General features: G+C 36.6%; 1 protein-coding gene across 10 annotated transcripts in view; it reads right to left on the reverse strand.

The window, feature by feature from the left end:
• Nucleotides 1–112: 112 nt before the first annotated feature.
• Nucleotides 113–26,262, reverse strand: part of ATP8B (ATPase phospholipid transporting 8B) — a 42,546-nt gene continuing 16,396 nt past the window's right edge. For 2 of the 10 annotated variants that reach the window (XM_076690654.1, XM_076690653.1), the window contains exons 2-17: nucleotides 20,015–20,880; nucleotides 12,281–12,751; nucleotides 9,867–10,359; nucleotides 8,427–8,485; nucleotides 7,956–8,168; nucleotides 7,650–7,855; nucleotides 7,352–7,507; nucleotides 6,636–7,278; nucleotides 5,895–6,071; nucleotides 4,680–5,421; nucleotides 4,417–4,609; nucleotides 3,211–3,362; nucleotides 2,786–3,138; nucleotides 2,323–2,548; nucleotides 2,014–2,249; nucleotides 113–1,929 (exon numbers count right to left, since the gene is read on the reverse strand). In XM_076690654.1, the coding sequence (XP_076546769.1) occupies nucleotides 1,513–1,929; nucleotides 2,014–2,249; nucleotides 2,323–2,548; nucleotides 2,786–3,138; nucleotides 3,211–3,362; nucleotides 4,417–4,609; nucleotides 4,680–5,421; nucleotides 5,895–6,071; nucleotides 6,636–7,278; nucleotides 7,352–7,507; nucleotides 7,650–7,855; nucleotides 7,956–8,168; nucleotides 8,427–8,485; nucleotides 9,867–10,359; nucleotides 12,281–12,385 (4,371 nt within the window). In that variant the 5' untranslated portion in view covers nucleotides 12,386–12,751; nucleotides 20,015–20,880 and the 3' untranslated portion in view covers nucleotides 113–1,512. The other 8 variants (XM_076690657.1, XM_076690655.1, XM_034340278.2 and 5 more) reach the window with 8 other exon arrangements.

Here is a 26,262-nt window from a genome sequence, read left to right on the forward strand (position 1 = left end):
TATATATTACTTTCTTTTAAAAAATGTATACTTAACATTTAATATAATATATATATATATATATATATATATATATAGATATATATAGATACATTTTATACACATGAATATATATATCTATATATATCTCTTTAAAATATTTACAGTCAATGTTATAATACAATAATTTTAATTGTTTCTTATATTTTTACTTTATAAAGGCAATTATTATCATAACTATAGTCCTTATGTATACATGTATATGTATAATGTATCATGTAAACATGTTTTTACAGCAACCAAGTTCATACTAGGACAATATATAATACAAGTAGGGATATTACATGACTTTGACACCTCTACACATATGTACACAGGGAGTGTCATGATCATACAAATTATATTTTACCTTACTATTGCATTGTATTTTAATGCCAATGTTTCTTTAAAGAATATTTATTTTTGAAAGTGACATTTCAATTCTTTGCAATAATTCTATATCTGTGATTCATAAATGCTAGATTTGAAAGTAATTTTTAGACATATTTCAAATGTAGCATGCAGAATGACACTGGTCTACCATTACCATAGACCTTATTAGACTGATACTTCTATTCACAATAATACGTTAGTAAGTAACAGTAAAGTGATTCATTTTAACCAATGACCGAACAATTAGTTACAGGCAGCAAGTAGATGAATAGCAGATCTTACATTTTGATCGCCATTAAAACTTTGTTATTTTCTTTTCTTCGCATTCGAAGCAAAAATGTATAATCATAAATCAACCTGTGCATTTTTATTAATGTGCACTATTTAAAAGTCGGTTAGAGGTCATTATTAATGGTTCGATGAGCTGTAACTTTAAAATCAATTTTATTCTAGGCTCTTGTTTTAAATTACCAAACTTAAAACCAAAATATTTTTTATGTACTATAAAATAACCACGTGAAACGAATGTTATTTGTTGCTATTTATATTTAAAGAAACTCAAATTTAAATTTTGCTGGTAATAAAAAGAAAATTAAGAAGCAATGGAAAAATAAGTGAACAAAAATTTGAATAAGAGCCTAGAATAATAATTGATCTTGTAAAAAATGCACTTTATTAAAACGATTTATAACTAACAATAATTTTTGGTGATGAAAGAAACAGTACTCTTCTACAGATGTTGGTATGTAAAATTTCTTATGCAAACAATTAATACTTTATTGTCTTATGAAATTCGATTACTTAAATCTCTGTAAGCATCAATACAAAAAGTTAAATTTAATATGCTAGCAAATATATTTTTAGTTATTGCAATGTTTTTAGACAAAAGGTCTGTGTGTTACGTGTAATCAGAAGCGACTGTAAACATAACAAAATTTCATGGACTAATATAATCCCATTCAAAAAATTTATTGACTGATAAAATAAAAATTTGTTTGCAAAATTTGAGTGATCCTTTTATACGATGCTGCTATGTAGCTTAATAAAGAATTCGTACGAAATTTAGTAGACGGCGGAAAGACTTACAATATAACGTCCAGATTATAGATTAATAGTATCCAATGTGTGCGAATTTTTTGATGCATTATCCTTTGGTGATGTTGTGGCAACACTAACTTGTTTGCTGGTATTGTTCGTAAATGGCATGGCAAACTTAAAATCTGCACCATTTGGTAATTTTCGCATAATCTTTCCGGATGTAATGAGTCTGCCAAAACCTTCTTGATGCGCGAAAGCGTATCCCGAACGAAGAGATCGTCGCGTTCGTCTCGTAGACGGGGTACGAAGTATGTCTTGACTTTGACGAGAACGAAGTTGCGCCAACCTCTGCTTAAGTCTAACTCTGTCAGACAACGTTGGCCTAACATCTATGAAGAAAAATCGCCACGAGAGTACAGGTATTACCAATATGATACAGGAAATGACCGCCGTGAACCAAAACGTTGCTTCAGACATTGCCTAAAATCATGTATATAAATATTAACATTTAAGATATCATTAATATTATAACCATGATGTAGATGTCCCAACAGGATAACATACCATTGTAAGACTGCCAACATAACTACCACCTATGACGAAGTTATAGAAATAATCTAAAACAAAATACCAAATGAGTGAGCCCCAAACCATAATATGATTAACAATCGTCCAATACGATGTATCAAGGGCTATTTGAACAGTCACAACAATGACTAATATGGTGGCTACAACACTTCCCAGCAACATATGATCAGAAAGTACATAGCCCTTTGGTGATACTCCATCCTTATATGTTCCTAAAGATATATTTTTAATTTTAAGTCCTCTTAACAATGAATAAGAAATAATAATTTTGTCATTGAAACTTACCATACGGAACTAAAAATAATACACAACTGGCAAAAAAACCATGTATTGCACTCCAGCAAAATTCCTTTTTATTAAAAAGTAAATTTTGTAATCCGGGTGCATATAGTTTCGGATACATTAAACTATTTTTATCGTTAACATCTTGATCAAATATACCAACTGCCATTACAGGTAATGACGTATAAAATAGATTGTAGACAGAAATGTACATAGGATCAAATACCGTCTGCAAAGAAATATTATATTTGTAAGGATTTGCGAGATAATTATTCTTAACAGAAGAAAGAACTTTAATTGAAAATATAGAAAAAAATCAGAATTAATAAAGTGTTCATATTCCCAATACTCAACTTCGGATTTAATTAATCAACAAAGGAATTTTACGAATTACATTCGCCTTAAATTCATCATTTTATTACTAATACAGCATTACTTCAGAACCAATAATATAAAAAGATCATACCTGTGCACTGAATCCACAGAAAAATGCAAACCAGATGTGGCACAATGTAAACGCAAAGTTCTTGTAAAAAAAATATCGAAGAAATTTGCTCATTCTATAATACGACCATCTGCCATGAACAAGAAGCAGTCTCTCCAAAAATCTGAATTGCCCTATTGAATAATCGGATGCTAATACGGCCTGCAATCCTTCTTGACCACTGATGCCAACACCTATATGAGCTGTTTTTATCATCGAGACATCGTTAGCTCCATCGCCAATCGCTAAAGTTACGGCATTTTTATTTTTCTTTATTAACTCGACGACCATTGCTTTTTGTAAGGGTGTCACGCGACAACATATCACAGCTTTACCTGAAATGTTATAATATATCAATGTATAAAATAAATGCTCGTGTAAATCATAATGAATTTTGTGGGTCTTACATTGGCTTGATACATCAAGGAAAAGTTGTTCAAGTTGCGGATGTAGAGCATGAACCAAAGAATGACCATTAATAACTACTGCAAACCCAGTTGCTTGTTCCATTTCGTGTTCGTCTTGTTCATCCCTGCTAGGATTGTATTCAGTATCGCTGCTACATATGAAAAATGCAACGTTTAGATGAAGCAGAAATACTTGGTAATAAAAGAACATGATTTTACATCAGTAATATTTTGATTCTCTGGAATCGAGATTTGTTTCCTTAAAAGTAACAAAAGTTTTATCGAATGTAAGAAATAACAAAATATTTTATCACTTGCAGAATAAAAGAAGAAATTTATTTCCGGTATGGAAGTATGGAATATAAAAGTGATGCGCGTTAATTATAAACAATACACACAGTGCACTGTCTCATGGACTACTAATATGATAACGTGACATAAGCAACATACTTCTTGTGTTATTATTATCATCACTAAGATTAATTTTAAGCATACAGAAAGAGAAGGAGTGAGTATCAAGCACATGGTAATTATCATTGTTCGTTTCGACTAATTAATGTTAAGACAAAATCATAGAATATTGGAAATAATATGAAATAAAAAGTTGAGGTATTTGAGAAAAAGACTAGTATCTAATCTACTTGTATTGAAATATCTACATAATAAATAGAAGAATTGACAGGCATAAGATAAACGGTCTCAATTATAATAACAATTGAGAAAGAATATACTTATTATTCTGTACAACTTTATATAAATATTTTCAAATTTGCATGCAAATATATATATTTAACTGGGTGAATTTAGGTCCTTGTAAATCTGACAAAGGTAATGTTATTTATACATAACATATTGGAATAAAATATTATATTAGTGCAACTGAAGTTATATTATATCATAAATTGCATGCCGAAGTATAATTGAATCGTTTTATAATTCCTCATAAGAACATTATGATTTCGAACTTTAGTCTTCATTATAATATTTCAAACTTTAATTTCATTATGTTAATCTAATATCAGAGAGCAAAGAATTGAATTTGAAATACTTATAAAATTGAGGCATAACCAGACAAAGAAAGCATTACACAGAACATGATGCCACATTCAGCATGAAAGAGAAATCTTTTAAATAAATGCGTTAATTAGTCAGATTTAGGTATGGAAAAAGTTAATGATTGTACTCCGTCTCTTTCATGTGCCTGACCTTTCCTTGTCCCACCTGAATGTGACGACGGATAGAGTTGGCCGATTATGATGACTGGAGGTTGTTTTGATAGTTTCCAAATATCGTGTTAACTGATTTTCAACGCCATCATAGGTAGTGGCATCTACTATAAAAACGTCAGTAAGGTCGTCTGTCAACAACTGGCAGGAATAACCAATATTGATAGCCGTTTCTATATAAAGATAAAAAATAGTATAGCATAGTTTCGCATACAACTTCAACATATAATTGATATTGTATACCTTGTTTGTCACCAGTTAAAACCCAGATCTTGATACCAGCAAGACCTAAATTAGCTATAGTTTGAGGAACACCATCCTGTAACTTATCCTCAATGGCAGTAGCGCCCAATAAGGTCATATCCTTTTCTATTTCCTCGTAAATAGCATCCAATTTATCGTCTCTGTTTTCTTGACTGAGGGCAGCTTCTTGATGACGTTGTTTCCAATCATTGAAAAATTGCTCGTCTAGATCTCTGACCGAAAGACACAATGTTCTCAAGCCCTCACCCGCAAATTTATTAAGATGTTCCAATGATTTTGCCATTATCTCTTCGCTGCCTTTTTTCAATCTTTCATAAATAACATTGTCCGCTCCTTTGCAATACAATCTAAGATGTCCATCCTTCCTCAAAATGACCGACATTCTTTTTCTGACGTTATTAAAGTCAAGAATGCAAAGCAATTCATATACTTCCCGTTTCCCCATAACTTCGATCGTTATACTATTTGGAGATCGTTCTTTAAATACAAAACCAAAGTTTCTAGCTGCCGATACGAGAGCAGCTTCGTCTGGTGACTGTGCTTGATATTCCAGCCTGCCATTTTTCTCTTCTGGCATGACGGTATGACAAAGTGCCAACAATCGAAAGAAACTATGAACATCCTCATTGTCTCGCTTTACAGCTTCAAGTAGTGCAGAATCATAGAACTTGAACTCTGGCTCATAATCCTTGTTGAAGGAGAAATCCAACGATGGCGTTGTCTGTAAACGAAGTTAAAATATACTTTATGTTAATCATCCTTTATTTTATGTTACAATAAATGTTAGTAAAACACACCGGGCACAATATATATATATATAAATATGGAAATGAAAATACTAGAAATCAAAGTAAATACCTTGCTTCCATATAGATAGATTTGTTGTAAGTCAACAGGCACATGAGATGTTACAATTTTTTATAATTCCTTAAAGCATTGTGAGAATTAGTGTTCAAAATTTAAGTGAATTAGTAATGCTCGAATCGGAAATCAAAGTGAGACATAGCATGCATCTAATACGTCAAAAAGATGAAAGAAAAATTGCAAGATTGCTAAAGCAATTAAGCCATCTAACAATAGCAAGGTACAAGAATAAAACAGATGTGTAGGACAATAGGAGAATGGGATAAGCAAAACGCGTTCATGACATGTTCTTCGTTGTTAGAAGAAGTGCATTAATATTATCATGCGTACTGAACGTTTATGTGGAATCATCGGGCTGCCATAGACGCCTGGATCTCGAATTATATTTGATATCCTGTCCACCTGTTCCAGTAGACGTACGTTCGGACCACTTATTGGTGTATAAACTTGAACAAATTCTTGACCATTTTTCCATCGCATCGTAGGTGTTCGGGCGGCTTTGTCCGTCTACATGCAGCACACACATGCTAAGTGATGTACATCAAAACTTATGCAAAATATGGCCAAACTGTGAGAATGATTCTATCGTTCCAATCTTGTTACCAAGAAAAAAAAATCACTAAATACATACATTTGCAACTGATTTCATCAATATATTCTTTCTTGATAACAAATGTGAAATGAATGAATTTGATGCATTGAATTTAAACGCTGCTCAGTCTTCGATTAAACGTTCCTTGCAAAAGAAAAAAAACCTTGCTTTCTTTGTGTTTCTTTTCAAATCAATAAACTGTTTATATTTCTGATGACAAAAGTGCGTACATTATGGAAAAAAAAAGAATGAAATAATATCGTTGTTGGTACAAATTCTGTGAGCACCTTAAACATCGTTGCAATAACGTTTGCAAGTTCAACTTAAAAATAAAAATTCGTAGAATCACAAAAACATCAAAAGCTAGAAGAAGAAAGAAACCAGCCGACTTTGTCATACAGCAAACAATTGAATAATATAACATACCCCACATCATCCGCATCGAGTCTGATCGCAGATAGAAAGATAAACACACTCACCTCGGTTAAATCGACGACTTCCCCGGTAACTTCATCGATAACATCTCCATAACACTTTCCTGCTATAGAACACTTGTTAAATGTCATAATGTTTTGCGTCAATGTTCCGGTCTTATCGGAAAATATATACTCTATTTGCCCCAACTCCTCGTTTAACGTAGTAGTCCTTGCTTTAGCGTGTGTATTCGTTGGTGCATAATACATTTCTTCGTCCCAATTGATCAAAAACGATTGAACAAATCTGATTACTTCGACACTCACATACAAACTTATTGGCACCACTGTGTTCAATACGATAGCATAAGAGAAGAACACAAGTAGCGCGATCACTGTGGCACCACCCATAGGCTCGCTAGGCACCAACGAGTCCCATGGCAGATACACTTGGAAATAACGGCCTACAAGACTCTCCCAAATACCACAGCCGATCATACAGAATAAACACATTGAAAGTAAAAAGAACACTATCCCAATGATGAGAAGATTCAGCAGCCTATCTATAGAGGTCCTTTTAAATTTTGTCTTCCCTGAGTTTTGCATCAATTTGGTATCCTTGCCTGCAAAGATGACCACACCATAGCACCATTGCGTGTTTCTAAGCACGCAACCCCGTAATATAATTTTATCGTTGTCCAATGGGTATCTATTACAAACGTAACATAGAATTTAACATATGAAAAATGAAGAAAGTAAGAAACGATTGGATATACACTTACTTTCGTCCCTTCCACGTAAGATTACCATCGAATTTATTTAACAGATTATTAGGAGTCTCGCAAACAATCTCTCCATCAAATTGACCGATCAATTCATGGTTATCCATCATCTCAGCAGTCTCAGCCAAACACTGCCGACACTTTAAATTTGTCTCCCTGGAATAATCAATCGGTATCATGATTTAAACATTTCTCTTATTAATTTATGCTTCTAAGACGTAGCAGCTTTAACAATGAATAAAGTTTTTCAAGCAGACAACACTTAAATACATCTGATTTATAAACAAGGACTACTGACCCATCTAATTCCGCGGTTTCAATGTAACAAAGACCATTTGGCTCACTAGTAGATAAAAGAAGGACGTCGGCTGCAACGAACTGATCATTTTCCATTCTGATCACATCACCTACTTGCACTTGCGACCATTTCTCTTCGCGTAGACTAGTTCCTCGCAGTGTTTGAGATTTTCGATTGTTCACCTGCGAATCGCTGCTGTGCCGTTGCTGAAAAATCATATACGAAATGCGTTATACTTTAACACTTTGACCCCATATTTTACGTACCGAATGGTTTCTTGTAATTTAGTATCATTGGCAAACTTACAAAATCGTCGTAGGCATCTTTGACGGCAGTGAGCATGAGCACCCCTATAAGGGGTATGGCGGTAGTGATGGGGGTCAAGGAGGAGATAGCGGGGATCATCTGAAGCACCAGCAGGCATAGGAAGTAAAAGTTAGCGAGCCGCTGAAATTGCTCGAACAAGTTTAATGGTAGGAACGTCAGAACCGAATACTTGGACGTCTTGATGTAATTGTTCTGAAAATAAAGGAAAATAAAATGCGTTTCATCAAAAGCATCTTTGTGGAGTTCAACCCTTTCGTTACGGGCGTATTTCAATTATAAACCGCCCACTGTGCAATCACCAGTCAATAGTTAAAATTTAATGAACAAATCACTTCTCAACAAAGAACAACAAAGAAACTAAAAATAATGGTACGCACAAGACAACTCTTTCCGTAGTAAAAGGGTTAATTATTGGTTGAAAAAGAAATGGGAAGCACGTCCCAATCTTACCGCATAATTAAACTGTGAGTTGTACTCGCGGTTATTGGCGCGAATTCTCCTCTCCGTTTCTGAAAAAAGAAAAGAAACATTGAATTGTCATAATTATAAAATAATGAAATTACAAAAGGAAGTAATCAATGATTCTCATTAAACGGTATTCTTCATAGGAATTATGTTTTGTAGGGATCGGCTACTACTGTATTCTAAAAATATACCGGAAACACCGACCAAGTATTACACACGAAGGAAGCTGTCGAATGATGTTTCTGCATCGATAATTTAATTAATAATATACTATTATGAGACGTTAATGAATAGGAAGTTAGTATGCAATAAATTTTTTAAATTACAGAAATTTGATCCCTTGGTAACCTGATGCGGGGGATCGATAATGATACAATTAATTTATCAAATTAAACTCAGGATAATGGCATAGTTTGCTGCGTAAATGCAATTTGCATTTGTTACAAGATATAAAATTTAATCGTTAATAAAATATAAGCCCACATAAAAATTCAATAAACGAACAATTGCGCCAAAACGATAACTGCAGTTGTACGTGCACGAAATGTAGTTTAACTTGTCTAATAGTACAGGTTGCATTTTATGAACGAGATGCATTGCAAGATTGTACATGGTCAACTCGGTTGATTAATGTGTAACACATTTTTCCTGGCACTCACAGGTTATTTGTAAATGCACGTTGGAGTGTACTAATGTAACTACCCCCTACTAATAATCTAATTATAAGCATTGGTGCAACAATTTCTGAATATAAACCATTACATTTACTCGAGTTAAAGTACTTTTAACAGTAAGATAAGAAATTTAATTCTCCAACTTACAATTTTTCTTAGCAAAATTACCAGTTTAGCTGCGATCGATAGGTTTGAAAAGTTCTGCAACATTATTTATATTTTACTTTATTTCTGATAAATCTGCAATGATCCCAGTTCTATCAGTTATATAACACGTCATGTAACACGCAACTATGTAACCAGCAAAATTCTTAGCCTTCGTGATCCATTTCATTAAACGCCATGTGTTCTTAATGCTCCAAAATTGATTGCAAAATGTACAATAAATAACACAGGAAGCGGCGAGTTAAAAATATCGTTTAAATCAGGGCTGTCCACGGTAGGACCTGTGGTTAAAGCCTCAGCCTAAAGTTGCTGTTCCCAACTCATCTTGGAGGCAATCGAGTTTATTAATATCTACTTCTCACGGATATGATAGTTACGTGAATAAGACGAATGGAGCTTTCTAAAGTTCATGTCCAAGCTTACGAGAGAACCTCTCATTGACCGACTTCGATTTTAACACTTTCGTTCGCGCGATCTCGCGTGTTTAACGCGTTAAAATCAAAGTTCGGATTACATATTTTGTTTTCACGCCGATGCGATTATCCGAATTTTAAATGAATCTCGCTATCGAACGGTAGAAACTCACCGTTCGAAAAAAAGGATGTGCTACGGCCGATACACTCGGTAGCTGGCGGTGAATTGGGTGGCGCCGAGGACGATGAGGAAGCTGCGGTGGCTGAACGGTATCTTGTGCCCTTCCAGATCACCAGCTTACCCAACACCGTGAGCAAAGATTCTCGAAGGGTGTTGTGCCTACTGGCACCACCCAAGCTGCTGGATGAGTCTCTTTTCGAGCATTCACCGACCGCTTCGACCTCGTCCGAGGACGAGGGTAGGTTCAGCACGGTGTGCGCTTGTGGACCGTCTCCGGACACATCCAGAGGTGGTAGCTCCTGCAACTGCAACTGCTGTTTCTTCCGTGTTTTCCGACGTTTCTTCTTCTTTCGCCGTGTACCGCCGTTTTCTTCCTCGATGCACACCGATGCCGCGGTGGCCGATCCCTTCCGGCTATCTTCCGCGTCCGATTTCGTTGTCGTACACGCCACCGAGACTTTGTCGTCCTCGTCGCAGTCCTTCACCTTGATTATCACACGACAACATTGCGTTACAGGTATCACGGTGAAGTAGCGAACGATTGGTCGAGGACACACCGTTTGGCACGAGTGCACTTTTTTCATGGTTCTCTCTCTCATTTTTCTTTCTTTTTAATATTCTGTTGCGAAGTTTGAAATTATAATAGGTATTATTTAAATGTATTTCCAAAGTAGAAACATAATCTGGAAGACGCGAACTGATCTGAGTCAGCATTCGCAAGGTACATGCCCGTTGTTCAACATATAAGAAAGTATCGATTGCATTTCCACTTTTCGCATAGTCTACTTCATACATCGTTTATGCAACTGGTATAGAAATATGATTAAATATTATCGGCGCTCCAGAAAGCGTATTTGAAAACTGGTTCAAAAGTGAGGACAACAGAAATGACCGACCATGTGTGAAAATGTGTCATGGACAGTCGACAGACTTTTCCGGCGTCTGCAATAAAGCTGGGATACTCGGATGACCGTAAAGTTGAATGCCTATAACGGATCTTTATTGTGTTATATAGGTTTTATTATATACGTTCTGATATTTAACATTTACTGGGAATTATTATACGCCCTTGTCATACGTTTTCAAAATCTGTGAAAATAAATAATAATTTCAAGCATTGAAAAATTTGATTCACTTTACGCTATTTCCTCCTATCGTACATTTAAAAAATGTTGTGTTTGTGGTATGCTTGGCCACGACTTGAAACTGATTTTCAAGGGTGGTTCAAATTACCACAATTATATTACACATCCCCCCCTTTTGCTCTTGCAAGTTTATTTTTGTAATTGTTGTACGAACAGTGAGATATTCATGCAACAACGGTATAACTTGCGTGAAAATTTCGATTGAAAAATTCAAAGTTCCTCCCGAGGGGACTTGAACCCATGATCCTACGTTTACAAGACTAACACCTTATCAATCCAACCATTCAAGTCCCCGAAATGTATTTTCTCGAAATTCTATTTGCTGGTTAATTAAAAAGATATTTGCACCTTATTTCTTTTATGAAACCATCTAACTTCCTACTCTGAAACCGTCCCATAAAAAAAGAAACCGATAACAGAGTGAATAGGTATATCGTTTCTAAAGAAAAACCAGTTTGCGTAATTAAGAAATCTCATTATAAAGTTTACATAGCTATTTACGGTAAAATGACGCGACATCGAAGCAGTTCGTCCATCAAGTATTAATTAATATAACAATTTACATAATAACATACAGTTTACTTGAATTTTCACACTTCAGATAATACGTTTTATATTCTCCTCTTAAGTGTTATGATTGTACCCGGAGGATATTCAATATTCCATTTAATCGACCCTGACCGTGTTTTTATAAAGTTTTTAACTTCCTTTACTAATTTAGTATGTGTAGAGAACCAGGTAAAAAGTGCACTGGGAGTCAAACGGCACACGAGAGCCAGCGAACGGAAATCCAATAAAGATAGTGAAGAATCATGTAAGTCGTTTATACTCCGTTTAGATTGTACTAGAGTTTTGTCGCCAATTTTCTGAAGATTTATACAAGGCGGATCAAATAAAGCGTTATAAGCAGTTTTCTTTTCTAAATCACAGCAGATATTGATTACAGTTTTTATTTAATCGAGGAAGAGGGCTAATTGTTCTGAAAGCTCCTTCGCGTTTACCATTAAATTAAAAAAGAAAAAAAGAAAAAGCTGTATTTATTTACTGTCATCGTTAAGAGCTCAGAATCGTCACGCTAAAATACTCGCGACTTTCGGCAAGCGTTTTCGTACATTCTTGCCGAATGTCATCTCGTGACTTCCGTTCGTCGCGTCCTCGAGAGGATTGGAGGACTCACCTCGAAGACCTCGAGTTCCAGCGTGTCAACCTCGACGCTCATCGTCTATTCCTACGCAAACTATAAACCTTCTATAAGGCCAACCTCTTCTTCCTCGTGGCACTTTAGACGTGCCGACGAGACGATGTCCGCCTCGCCTCTTACATATTTCCACCTGGATCCCTCCTCTCCTTCGTCCTCGCGAATCATTGCAGGTGCAGGACGGCATTAGCCCGTTAGCTCTGTCTTCGTTAAATCACGATGTCTCCGTACGACTACGTTTCCACTGATCATCCAATGATTGCGTCTCTTGATCGACATTTTTCTTTCAACGATATCATGTATTCAGATAAAAGTTGATCATCAAGCTTCGAAATTCTAATTCCAATTGTCCTTAACATTTATTCGTGGAATAACGTAGCTCCCACGATCTTCGATTCTTCTATCAAAATACGAAATGGAAGATTCGTGTAACGCGACAATGTCGAAATGAAATCTTGGAACATTTCAGATCACCAAAGGGTGCATTCTAACTGGACGCGATTTTCAAAAGCTGCAACCAGTTCAAGGGGGTTTCTGTAAAGAAATCGTATTCATGTGATCCTGTTTCCTATGTTAAATCGTGTGATTATCGTCGCGTAGACAGTGGAAATTAGGAAACGTTTTGCTACTTCATTGTTTTTCAAATCGAACACAGACGTCGGCTAAAAATACAGTGTTATTCTGGTATGCATATTTTTTAGTACACTCGAGAAAAGCTATACTTTTATTCAAATTTAAAAATAACAGCTGAACGAAGCTCTCCGTACGAAAGAATTCTTTTTTATTGTCTTTTCGTTTCATTTCAAAGAATGTTGAGAGCTTTCGATACTCGTTCGAGCATCGTTGTGAATAAAACATTTGATTAATTATAAAAGAACGAGTAATGTAATTATCTGCAGAAGCTGTACTTTGATTAAATCGTAAATGAACATATAAAGAAGGAATATAAACGCGGATTACTTCCCCCACAACGATTCGCTGCTGTTGCATATAAAATTTATACTTGCTGCATGATCAATATATTTAATTTATTATAGAAACAACTGAGAGGTTAGCGTTGATTGGAAAACTTCGATGGAATATATTTCATTAATTATCTGCTCTCAAAATTGGCTATCAATAGTTTCAGATTTTCAAGTTTTATCTCGCAAAGGATAGCGAGAAAGTAGGTGTTACGCTGAGATTGTCCTTTACAATGTACGATTTTGATTAATAGGCCGTAGATAAAATGAAAAGAGATACGACTTTTCTACAGCAGATTCGTTACAGTAGGTAGATTAATTCGTAACATTTCACCTCAAGAAGCACGATTGCGAAACCGGTGCAAACCAATCGCGAAGATCATTAGACGGTAGCAAAAAGACCCATTACCAATCGATGACGCAAGGAACGAACACGGATCAGGTGTTATATGAACGTAATCGCGTGTCACAGAAAATGAATTTCCGTTTAGAACGGCCTTACGTGATAACACGAAATGATACAGCATCACAAAGAACACAGTCGAATAATAGATTCCTTATCGACAGATGAAGGGGTTCTCTTTGTTTGAAAAAGATGAATGAAGCGATAGAAATTCAAAAATTCGTAGTTCATAAATTATGAAGAGGAAGAATTTTTAGTGTAAAAAATAGCCGTCCCTTGGTACATGTTACTAGAATTAAAGGTAGCTTTATTGAGGTTAGGTCCTTTGAGAAACGATGTTTTTTCTTCGTCGTCCTTGATTCCGTATGTACGAATGATGTCAGCGCGTTTGACCAAGCAATGTTGGGCGTCTAGGAACGAAAATACCCGGTCTGGGTATCTGTGTATCTCCTCAAAATATTAACGGATCTCGATGTCGAGATTTCCAGAGAATCCATGGTGAAGGAGAGCAAGACCGCTGCCTAGCCGATCTCCAAAGAAGCGAGTCACGATCATGGCTCTTACGTAAGATATCAATGGCTCTCAACCTAGGGAGAGACCGTTTCGCCGACGTTTTCGCGGAAACTCGATTTTGCAACAACAGACCGTTTATGAAATCCTCTTTTTGCATGCATTCACACGAACTATTTTTGTGCATACAAACGAACGAACAGGAACAATTACCCATTGAATCGAGCATACATGCACATACGTACAACGCGAACATGTTCGGGAAAATCATTGTGAAGTTACATTTGGAAGTAACAACGCAACGTACATGATATTTATTTTTTTTAATGAATAATTATTAAAAAGACTTTAGAATAACATATAGTATTCGTATACATATAATTGAAAATGAAAAACTGTAAGGACTTCAGTGTCATAAAATGAAACATACGTGTAATTAATACCACCGTGACGTGTAATTTAACAAATTAATATTTTGTCGCAGTGCGTGTGGCATCAATGATATTCTGTAGATGTCACGAAACAAATTTTAATTGACCGTTTCATAAAGGGAAATAAAACACTGCTCCATTTTTCGCCAGTTACAACGAACAGTGACCGATCTCTGGACATTTAACTATGAGTTAGGTCCAGTCTATGTCATCGTGATTGATGAAATATTTATGTAGTCATTTTCATCGAACCTTAAGCTTCAAATTGATGTATCATAAGTACTCTTTTACGATACTTTTATGTCATCGAATCGCCCCAGACTTTATATGCCTCGAAATCGGTTATTTCTTGATGTAACTGGCAACAAGCCATTTTATATATTAGGAATATCGATGAAACATTTATGTCATTATTTTCAGTAAACTTTAAGCCTCAAATTAAGGGAAGCCTATGATTAATTCCACATTGTTCTTAATTTCAGACGATGTAATATTTATCACACGCTTCCTTCGATACCCACGCTGTGTCAATGCGTTTGTTCACGATCATGACCGAGCGCAGTTGAAAGCCAACGCTCTCGTAGTTGAGCGCGCGCTCTACACGCGCTCTCATTGGCCAGTGTTTTTTGTTAATAATTCAAAAACGAAGCTTCAACCAACGTTTTGGTAAAGGAAAAAGTTGTTCAGAATCACCCTAGCAACTCCCCATTTCCGGGTGTTACGCGAGTTCTTAGACACCCTGTATTTTATACAACGTTATTATAACTTTATATTTATTTCCCTGACAATTTTCACGTCCTACGTGAATCTACGTTCAATTCTAAGTAAATGTACGCCCTTGGAATCAATCGTGTAGGTGTCTTTCGATGGCTTTCAACTCGGATCAATTATAAGATTTCTTAATGTGATTTTATGCGACGTCACCGTTTGATACATCAGCCCAGAACTGATTATCGGTGAAATTCTTTACCAATGCCGAATCTAGCCGAGCTTTCTTCGTACGCAAAAATAATCCGAGAATTTGATCGCGTTATTTTAACGCCGTTTGATCGTACAAAACATACGCCCACGTGGATCGTATCTCCTTACGTACGGCAACCAGGATCGTTTCAAAAGACTTTTATCGTCCCTTATTTTCCTGTTTGTTACAACTATGTTTTAGCAGAGTCGCTACTTTTCTACTTACTTTTTTTCTTTCACTTGTTGCTGGGTAGACAAGAACGGTCCAAGCGAATATATTTAAAACGATCCGATCTATTATTAACATTGAGTAAAATAAAATCTCGTGGTCTGAATTTTATAAACGATACACTAACAGGACAGGTGGCACTAAAAGAACTTTCGATAAAATTATGTTACCTACGGTGTGAATTTTATTTTATCGCGTTTACAACGCGAGCAGCGAAGTTGCAATGAAATCTTTACGATTTACTTCGGCACGGTCTGCTCGAAATTCGTCGGAAAATATAGTTGGCCGTTTCGATGATAATGGAAAACCTAGGATCTCATTTCCACGTTCTTCTTCCATTACGTTATTTCGCTTCAGGAATAAACCGAGAGTTCGAGCGGACCTCTCGGCAGATTGTAAATTGCTTTCTGAAAAATGAGAAATCGTGTCCGCGACGGATCTAAATCTATTATTACTGAAAACATGAAAAACAAACGGAAAATTGTATAACACTATTTTTTCTCGAGATTCTTTTATTATCTCTGCTATGTTACGATCGATCTGCATCTGTGACAGTTAATTCGATGATTAGAAGTCATGATCACAATGGCTATTTGCCAGTTACGGTGAGCAATGACCGATTTCGAAATATAAAGTCCGACACGATTCGATGACATAAAAGTATCGCAAAATAGCATTTATGATAAATCAATTTAAAGCTTAAACTTTCATGAAAATGACCAGCTAAATCAATTCTGACCATTTCGTATCCAGTTATACATATTTTTAAGGGATAATAGTTAAGGGTTAAGAGTCGTCGCTAAGATACGACAAACAGAATTCGCCAACTTTTTACCGCGCACCCTGAAGCGATCCTTTTAAATCCGATAGTTGGCACTAATCCAGCCAGTTCTGAGTTATCGATATCAATGAGAAATATTCGTTTAATTGCACCGTCGCGCGCATTGTGAATAGAAAACTTCCAATGTCTGATTCTTTTTTATAGTTGACCAAAGAAATTCATTTTTTCTTTTCGTAAGAGAGAAACTAACGTTAGCGTGTTTTGTGTCGCATGGCGCAGTTATCGATGACAGAATTCTAATTACAGTAAGTAGGAAAAGTTGTTATTGGAAGTTGAACTTATGTGAGTTTCGATAGCATCTTTCGAGTTGAACTCTTTCGATAGCATCATTGCTAAAATATCTGACCACGCGATATCGCGTGCTTTCTATATTATTTTTATGGTAATTCAATGATTTTTCTTTGCATCCTCGCGTTCATCATTGGAGATGATAATGAATTTATTAATAAGAAATGAGAACCACTGCGTGGAGTTGATGACTGGAAAGTCCCAAAGCGACTGACGATGCAAAAGGTCTGAATTCCAATGACAAAAGCAATAATTTAGATACCGATGTTTATCTTATGAGTGCAGGAGAAATTTTAGAGGAATTTAACGTATACGCACGTACGTACACCTGGATCGTGTAACAAGTTCAACGAGCTGAAACAAGAAACGACAAGAAGAAGACATAGAAGTACCAACAAATTCTTCGTTGTTGGAGTTCTTTGAAATTATTTCACGATAATGTTATGATACCAGAGACAACTTATTCCGAAACTTCTCGTTATAATTAAGAGTTCTATTATTAATCATACCTTATACGTTCAACAATATGCAATGATTTGTATTTGTCTTCTGTGAGGGAACGGAAGAGTTCCCAGAAAGCCATACCGACATCCTGGAGCTCAATACTTTGTGATGACTCAATTTCTCGAATTCCGTGATGGGGAAACGATTACCGAGTAATCGGGGAAGCGCTTCCAGGTATTTTAGATGAAACAGAAATTGAACGATAATTTCAGAAGAAAATTACTTCACGAAGTGTAACCAGTTAATTTATGTAAATGAAATTTCAGTATTAATTGTTTAGAAAAATTGAAACGTTAGATGGCTACTGAGCAATGTATAACAACAATCAAAAATAAATCATTTACGGTTGGGATTTATCTACTTAGAAAATTACTAAATGGGCGCCGTGTCTGGTATCAAAGGTGCTTGAGTAATTCCGAGTGTTCGTTTCATTTTCCTTTGTGTTATCTCATCAATAAAGTGGATAGGCAACTAACCCCCTTTGAAAAGAATTATAACGCGCGTTCTTGACCATGTTCTAAATATGTGAATCTAAAGTAGAGGGCGAATTCGAATAAATATCAATGTTTACAAACAAAATGTGTATATTTATACACTTTGGAGTAACTACGTAGGAATTAGGGTGGGCCTAACCCTGCCATCTCCCCCTCAGTATAATCATATAAGAACTAAACATCTGCGCCAAAATGCGATATGTATATGAAATTATGAATGAAAATAGAAGATTATATAAATTTTCAAATATATGTATCAACGCGCGTTAAGGCATGCTTGATTTAAAATTCAAGTTTAGGTTAGGTAACTTGTAATTCGGAAAAGGGTTAGGCAATACCAGACACTCGATACTTTTACCAAAGCTGGGAGGCGGCCTTGCTCTTTTCCAGACAAGAATTCTGGATGAAATACTGAATGAATTATATTGATGAATAATTTTGACAAATAGGCGTGTGATGCTCCATGGGTACTTGGACGCGTACTAGCTAATGCTCCGAAACATGTGTTCGTACAAAAGTATATTTATATTCTCGTTCAATTGGCACATATTATTAGACATCTGTTATCAAGGATCATTTTGACCGATTACCGGCATCGTATCTGATAACAAAATGTCATCGGCATACAACGTTTATTATCGTATCGATTCCTCGTTGTTTCCGCTGCAATAACCGTATATAACATGTATGAGCAATAACGTTTCCTAATTATCCTCCCATACGACGATAACAGCCGTACGATCAGTTTCTAAGACATCGTACGACCTTCGTTTCCTTTCTAAAGGGGAATCAGGTTACCTCGTTGTTTTCGCAGTCAGTGCAAGAGTACTGGCGGTCGAAGCGCCCGCGTCGACGAGGGCGACGTCGTTATAACGATCGTCGTTGGTGAGAGTACATATCGAGGCCGTTTAACGCGAATTTTTCCTATGGAGAAAGCGTTCGTTCGGTGGACGCACATAGAAGAAAAAAAACGTTCGAAACGCTGCCACGCTAATCAATAGTTCGATGAGGATGCTCCTTTTCGAGATACAAGAACGAATCCCGACCAGACGGAAATCCACACACAACGAGACTACTACCACCGCACAATGTCGTCGATGACAGTAACGAACAGAATAGATGAGACACGAGTACACTGGGGCTACTTTTACGATATCTTTAAGAAAACGATCATCAACCGGTGCGAGTTGGGTGGGCACCATCTATCGTTTCTACGATCGTGGAACATCGACACCGGCATTCTACGTTTTCTCCCACTGTCATCACTACCGTCACCATAACCATTACTTCCTTTAGACACCTTTCTGGACACCGTTTCGCGTGTACGGACCACTAAGCACAGGAAACGAAGTGAAATTTACGCATCACACACACTGTACATATATATATCACGTTATCACGCACTGCACGAGGGTGCCGTTGCACGACGGCGTGCTTTACACCTTCGTACAGTACGACGAAGACCTGAGTCGTCGAACGAGATATTGTTCAATGATCGTCGAGAGACTTCGAGGCGTCGTCCCTTGACGGCGCCACAAGTCATCACGCCGGTGGTGCCGTGTAATTTCTATGAAACAACCACCCGTTTCTCGCTGTTCATCGGAAAACATCCACCGTTTGGGGATAAAGTGGATTGCTACGTTAACGATTATCAAACTCAGCGCACCTCGAGAAGGGAAGTGCGCACAGGGTTAAACAGAAAGTCATTAAAAATCATTACAATTCTAAATGAAATCTTAATTTTGATGATATTAATATTAAAAGTGATTTAGAAACATTATTAAACATTATAAGTACGAATTGATAAGTACGAATAACAGAGCAAATATTAATTCTCGAAAGTGGAGGGCCACCACCCTTGCATGGTCAGTCTCCTCGGAAGCGCCGGTGGAGAAAGGTGGGAGTCCAAGGAAGGGTTGGCCTACGGCGAGAGCCAAGAACCCCCGGAAATCCGAAACCCGGGGTAGCCTACGAGGGAGGTCATGGACCCCTACAGCAATTTCCAAGAACTTTATGAATTTCCCCTATATATCGTATCAGAACACCGTTCGAAATGAGAATCATCGATCGACTATAGACGAGCTCTTAACAATTACGTTGCATCAGCAGGCGTCGGAGATTACTTGACTTCGCCATTCGCGAAGTGCATAAGTCATCAATTTAATAAGCACTCACCTTGCATAGGTCGCGTGGCAGCGCTGCGCGACATTGTTTGCGTGGTCTGTTAGGCTGCAGCTCGAAGTTAGGCGCTTTTGGACGGAGTCTGTAGATATGTTTCGCAGAGATAATTCCGCTTCTTAAAAGTACTTGATCGGCTCGACGATATTTCGCGATCGATATCGTATAAAATGCATGAAACGTACTACGGCTTCTCCTCGATCTTCGTGGTATATAAAACAGGGTAAAAAACGCTTTATCTCCGGTCGATGAAAATAATGTGTTAAGTTTTTCTAGGTTGGTCCTGGTCCTCTTTGTTCTCGTCTCGAAGACGATGGTCCTTATCAATAAACACCAAGAACGGCTAGTTCTCTTGGACGTTAAGATCGATGCTCCTCTATTGATCTGGATGGTGGCCAACTTCCGTGGCCGAACAGGTTGATTGTTATCAGAATCGTGTGAATAGAGGATCGGTGATCGTTTCAATTTAGGAGAGAGATCATCGAGGCACGTGTAAGATGACGATGACGGATGGACAGACGCTCCCGTCGTATGAGGAGCATCAAGAAACGGATGTCTCGATATTCGACGGCAACGTTGACGACGATGCAGGGCATCTAAGGACACCCTTACGTTCAGGTCGGATATTCTGCGGCTAAATAATGGTGACAGGATATCCGGTGTGGGGGGTACGGGGGGTCCTTTGGGGGTGGCGTCCATGTGGGGTAGATGGTCACCTCCTTTCTTTCCTCTCTCCTATGACCCACCTCCTCCTCCAGGACCTCCTCGTTAGGGTGCCCCAGCTTTTGGTGTCCGAAAACACCCCTCCCGTTCGCCACCAATTATCACCTACCCCCTCCCGCGCAGACTTTTGCGAGTACACGCTGAAACATAGAAAATAAAATTTTCAATTAATATATGCCCGCAACTTAAGAAGCTTTGCCTTTTTATTCATTATATATTACACGATTTGCGTCATCAGCTATAACTTTATACATTTTAAAGTTGCTTTATCAAAACTACGAGACACGAAGGACGACGAGCTTCAACTATACTTCTCCATTGATCCATAAGAACAAACGAGTCTAGCGGTCAATCGAAATAAAATCACACTGGCTATAATCTGATTGTATATGCACGTATCCTTGATTCTAAAGGGAAAGTTTTCAGACTTTACGTGTCCGCCAAGAAAACTTAGTGCATTAATGTCGTGAAAACTTTCTTATTTCCAAAGAATACGTTGGTACTTTTTCCAGAACAATAAAATATAATATTTAATAATTTGCTAAAACTTTATTAACGATATCGATGAAAGTAACAATTTTCATGGAATTTTAAGTTTCAAATTAATATACTGCAAATGCAATCCATGATACTTTTATGTCATCAAATCATGCTAAATAAAAAAAAAAACCCCACTTGATGCATTTCAAATAAATCATTGAATTTAAATATACTGACTGAACGAACCAAAAATGTATCAATATCATTAATTCACTGTCAGGATTAAAAGTTTTTTGTTCGGTGAAATACGTAATGGTCTAGAAACAGAGATTCTAAAAGTGTCGTGCTAGATGAACATCGATTTAAGTTAACTTCGGTGTTACAGGCTTTAAATCGTCACGATGATTGAGATATTTCCGGTAGACCTAATATTATATAACGCGAACGGATCGCACCTGTCGCGATTAACAAAAGCGGAATCACGCCGTTAATGAACACTGACCGTCGACCTACATGGAGAGAGTTCATCATTGACGGGCATTTTTCATTCCCGCTGTATTCGTGACCTGAATATACGGTATAGCCCTATAAAGTCGCAATCCTATTGACGTTCTGAAAGTAATGTTAATCGATCTTTAACCAGAACTTATATCGTGAGTTATTTCCAAAATCCCGTATGGTTCACCTAAAATTTTCAAGAGAATCGCGTGATCGCCTGCCGGAATCTATTTTCTTTTTGTTCCTTATTTTTAGAAGGTGATTCAGTAGGCGAAAATACGCGTCTAATCGCAGGAGCGAATGTTGAACCAAGTGTTTTCGCACGCAAATATTATGTTCCTCTTCTTCTTCTTTTTCTTTTTTAACTTCTAAATCAGAAGGAGTTATCAGAGCACACTTCCTCTGAAAAAGGGTTAAATAATTTTGTTTGGTTCATATGGGAATATTGCATTCTAAAGCGTGTATTTTGGGGATCCGTTGATCTTTGCGACACAGGGTGTTCGCGATGACGTTCGAAGGTTTCAGCTATCGGCATGAATGAGAGTTTAACGTATGCTTTATCCTCCCTGCGATGCTAATTGAGTTAACGCCGTGTACGCTGTGAGCGAAATGAAATCTACAAGTTGAGGCTTTGCAATCGTTGCAGCACAGATTTTAGCATGAACAGCTTTTTAAACTAAAGCTTTATCGAGAAACTTTGAATCTCTCGAATCTCTTTTTTATAAGAAAATATATGAAGAATTTGCATGTTACGTCGATTGCATACGTTAACATTCATTAAAGTTACACGCGTTCCAGAGTTTCCCTTACATCCACAATTTTTGCGTGGGTGAAGTAATATTTTATAGTGACCACATATTATTACTAGCAACCGCAGGGTATTATAGAGGCTGATCAATACTAAGATACTTCTACTGATTGCGAGCAGTCCGATGTTTGAAATTGCACGTGAATCGATATACTCTGCGAGAAATCGATAATATTTCGATCGGCTGATGATTTCGGTAAATATTAACACTATGTAAGATAATTAGTGACAAACCCAATTGACACAATAACGAGAATAATGATAACCAAACGAGCAAAGACGAGAACGAACAGAAGTGAACAGCAGAAAGTAAATTGTTAAAGATTAACAGGTTGAAATCGTGCTAATTATTACCCGATATGGAGCAAGTGAATTTTTATCAGGATTTAACACGTTCGCTGCCAGCTATCATTTAGTTAATCACCTGCTGTAGACCATGCAATTATTGATCTACGACGTTTTCACATTATGAGGTATGAAATAATTTCTTTATTTCGTAATTTCACGATCAGAAATCAATGCCACACTCTCATTATCATTTGTATTTGCATTGTTTGATTAGCGTTAGAAGTTATGTTAATGATTGACGAACGAAAAAACATTACAATGAATTCATACCAATAATCAACTCTTATACACATCGTACGATTAGTAAACAATAGCAAAGAAGAAAACAAATGACTGTTTAAGCAGCTGAATATCTGAAACGTAATGTGACCCGTAAAGATACGCAATCAAAGTTCTCGTATTGCTGACTGGATGGGGTACAGAGAAACGACATGAATAAAAAGATGTATAAGCTCGTATCTCCTTCTGACGTTTGTGACATGTGAAAAATGCACAGTCCATACAAGATACGAAGGTCGTCCAGGGGTTAATTTAGATATATATAACATTGTTTCGATTCGTACGCGAAATCAATTCCCTTCTGTTTCAACACTTTCGTCAGTTTACATGCTTCGTGAAAAGCATGATTTTTACAATATTCTCTTCGAAACGTACACCGCAAATATATAAAGCTAATATATATGATTTAGCATATGACGCACCGTATGCGTCTTATGCTATGTAACGCGACGCACCATATGCGTCCTATGCTATCTAACGCGACCTATGCTAACAAACAGCTGTTAAAAACTGAAGAATGCTTGACATGGTACGAATTATCTTGACAGCCCATTAATTTTAAAATGAGCAAAAACTGCACCGTAAGATAAAATTTTATCCTTATTTTAGATAAAAATTAAAATTAGTTGATAGAAGGATGCTTAAACGTCGAAACGGAAGTAATACACGGATAGACGTGCAGAAACTTATCGATTTGTAAATGACTTCTTAATTTGTAAATTAATTATTACATTAACACACACATACGCGGTGAAATATTCGATATCTTAAGCGCTTCATGTGTCAACATCTAATTTGTGACGTTCGAGCAGATACGCGCCGTTTTATGGATTGTTACTGTTTACAGTCTAAGCGTCGACGTAGGAAAAACGATGAAGAAAACGTAGTGAAATCAACGTTGATCAAAATCGCTCGAAACTTCGTCGTAGCTGCTTACTAAATGACCGTCTAATAAACTTTTTACTGCTGTCTAATAATGTCATTAGCTAATCAAGATTACACTTAAAGCTTGAAAATATCTCATGGATTATTCATTTATGCAAACAATCTTGAACTTTATTTTCAAAGTCTACAACCTATCTTACGTACCCAAATATCCTATATTTAACCCTTTTCAGAGTTCACGTGTTCATCGCACGGGTAGTCAAGGTTTATCATGAAAATCAATAAATTTGTATACTTTCATTTTTTTTTTCTTTTTTTGCAAGAAACCAAATGTTTGTAATACAGGACGGAACAGTGTAATGATAATTTAAAAAAAAGAAGATGAGAATGTATCATTTTTTTACGACAGATCGCGATGGTAAATGTTTGACGACGATAAGGAGTAAAACGTATCTCCCGAGGCTGTATATATCATAATGCTAAACATGCGTTATCAAACATCCGAGATAACGAAATTCAACGGTATTACCTAGTAAACGCCAGTCATCGTGTGTCGTTTCAAAGGTGACCAATAATTTTGTACTCTCGGCTCGACAGGCATGTTCTCTACACCCTAATGAGATTCACCCTTTTTCATTCTAAACAAAGCTGTACGACGCGTCGCAAACAATTTCATTCGTTACCGACTACAAGTTTATGCTATTTCAAGTTCCCTTCCCACCTTGGTTAGTTTTATAACGGTGCCATTCGAATAACGTACCGGCGAAATCTTCCCTGATACCGGGTACACTTCTATCTTATCATTTGTCGAGTTTTTGAACGCCTCGTTGCTCGTAAACATCAGAGATTTCTGCGGAAATTATTTGACTTTTCAGGCACTTTGGATCCGCCCAAAGTGAACTGCTCACTCAAAAGTTGCTATTTTAATAGTAACGCGTTACAAAGTTTCTTTTACAACCTTACTACGTGCTTCGATTGCTTTCGTATCTATTTAGCACATCTTGAAACTTAATTTCTGCTTAACGCGATGAATTAAAATTCACCTAAAATGAATTGCCACTCAAAACTTTTGCTTTGATAATATAAGATTGCAAATGATTTCATTTGCAATTTCGTTGCGTGATATTTAAAATATTATAAAAATTGCAAATCTGGTTCAAGGGAAAGAGAATGCAAGAGATGTTCAAAATTTTGCGAAATAAAAGTACAACATTGGATACACCCTGCCGCAAAAGTATTCGTCCACCGTTTAAAAGAGAATACTTCGTTTTAAATTGGACTAAATGACGAGATTTCTCGAGAAGCTATACAAATTAATTTACTAAGATATGTGCCTTTGTCGTTTTAAAAAATTATAATTTGTTGAAATCGTGAAGAGTAATTTTTCAACTTTTTTATGTGAGCCTATAATGAAAATTTAAAATATGTCTTTGGTAGATTTAAATAAATTATGTTTATGCTGAAAATATCATCGAGATCGGTCGATGCACTTAGAAGTCACTTAACGAGACTAGATCCGTTCTTATTGTTAGATAAAATGTCGTGATTTTCGAAAATTTTAATTACTTGTAACTTCTAAGTGCATCGACCGATCTCGATGAAATTTTCAGCATACACATAACATATTTAAATTTATAAATGTCATATTTTAAATTTTCGTTACAGGTTCAGATAAAAAAGTTAAAAAATTGCCGTTTACTATTTCTTTCCCGATTTCGGCAAATTTTAATTTTTTATAACGACAAAGGCACATATCATAGCTAATTAATTTGTATAACTTCTCGAGAAACCCGAAGTCATTTGGTTCAATTTTAAACGAGGTATTCTCTTTTAAACGGTAGACGAATACTTTTGCGGCAGCGTGTATATTACTGTTTTGTGTTCACGAAGATAGCGTTTGAAATGTAATTACCGTGGGCAGATTACCGTTTCTCATCCGAAACAATCCCACATAAGCACACCTGTTTGCACGCTTTATGGATGCCCAAGTTTCGTCTTTAATATCAAAGATTCGTTAACGATCACGTACCAAGTGTAGAACAATTGTGATAAATCAACAGTTGACACGTTTCGAGAGATCATCGTATCAATTGAACGCAGCTTCTTCCACCAGTCGTATAAACGATTAACACGATCGTAACGACCGTGATCCCGAGTTAATATTGCCCGATTGTGCAACTATTGACCGAGAAATAGTTTGCTCAGAGACGAAGTCGAGCCTCGA

Source organism: Osmia lignaria, chromosome 10 (assembly GCF_051020975.1).
Source record: "Osmia lignaria lignaria isolate PbOS001 chromosome 10, iyOsmLign1, whole genome shotgun sequence".
Taxonomy (NCBI): Eukaryota; Metazoa; Arthropoda; class Insecta; order Hymenoptera; family Megachilidae; genus Osmia; species Osmia lignaria.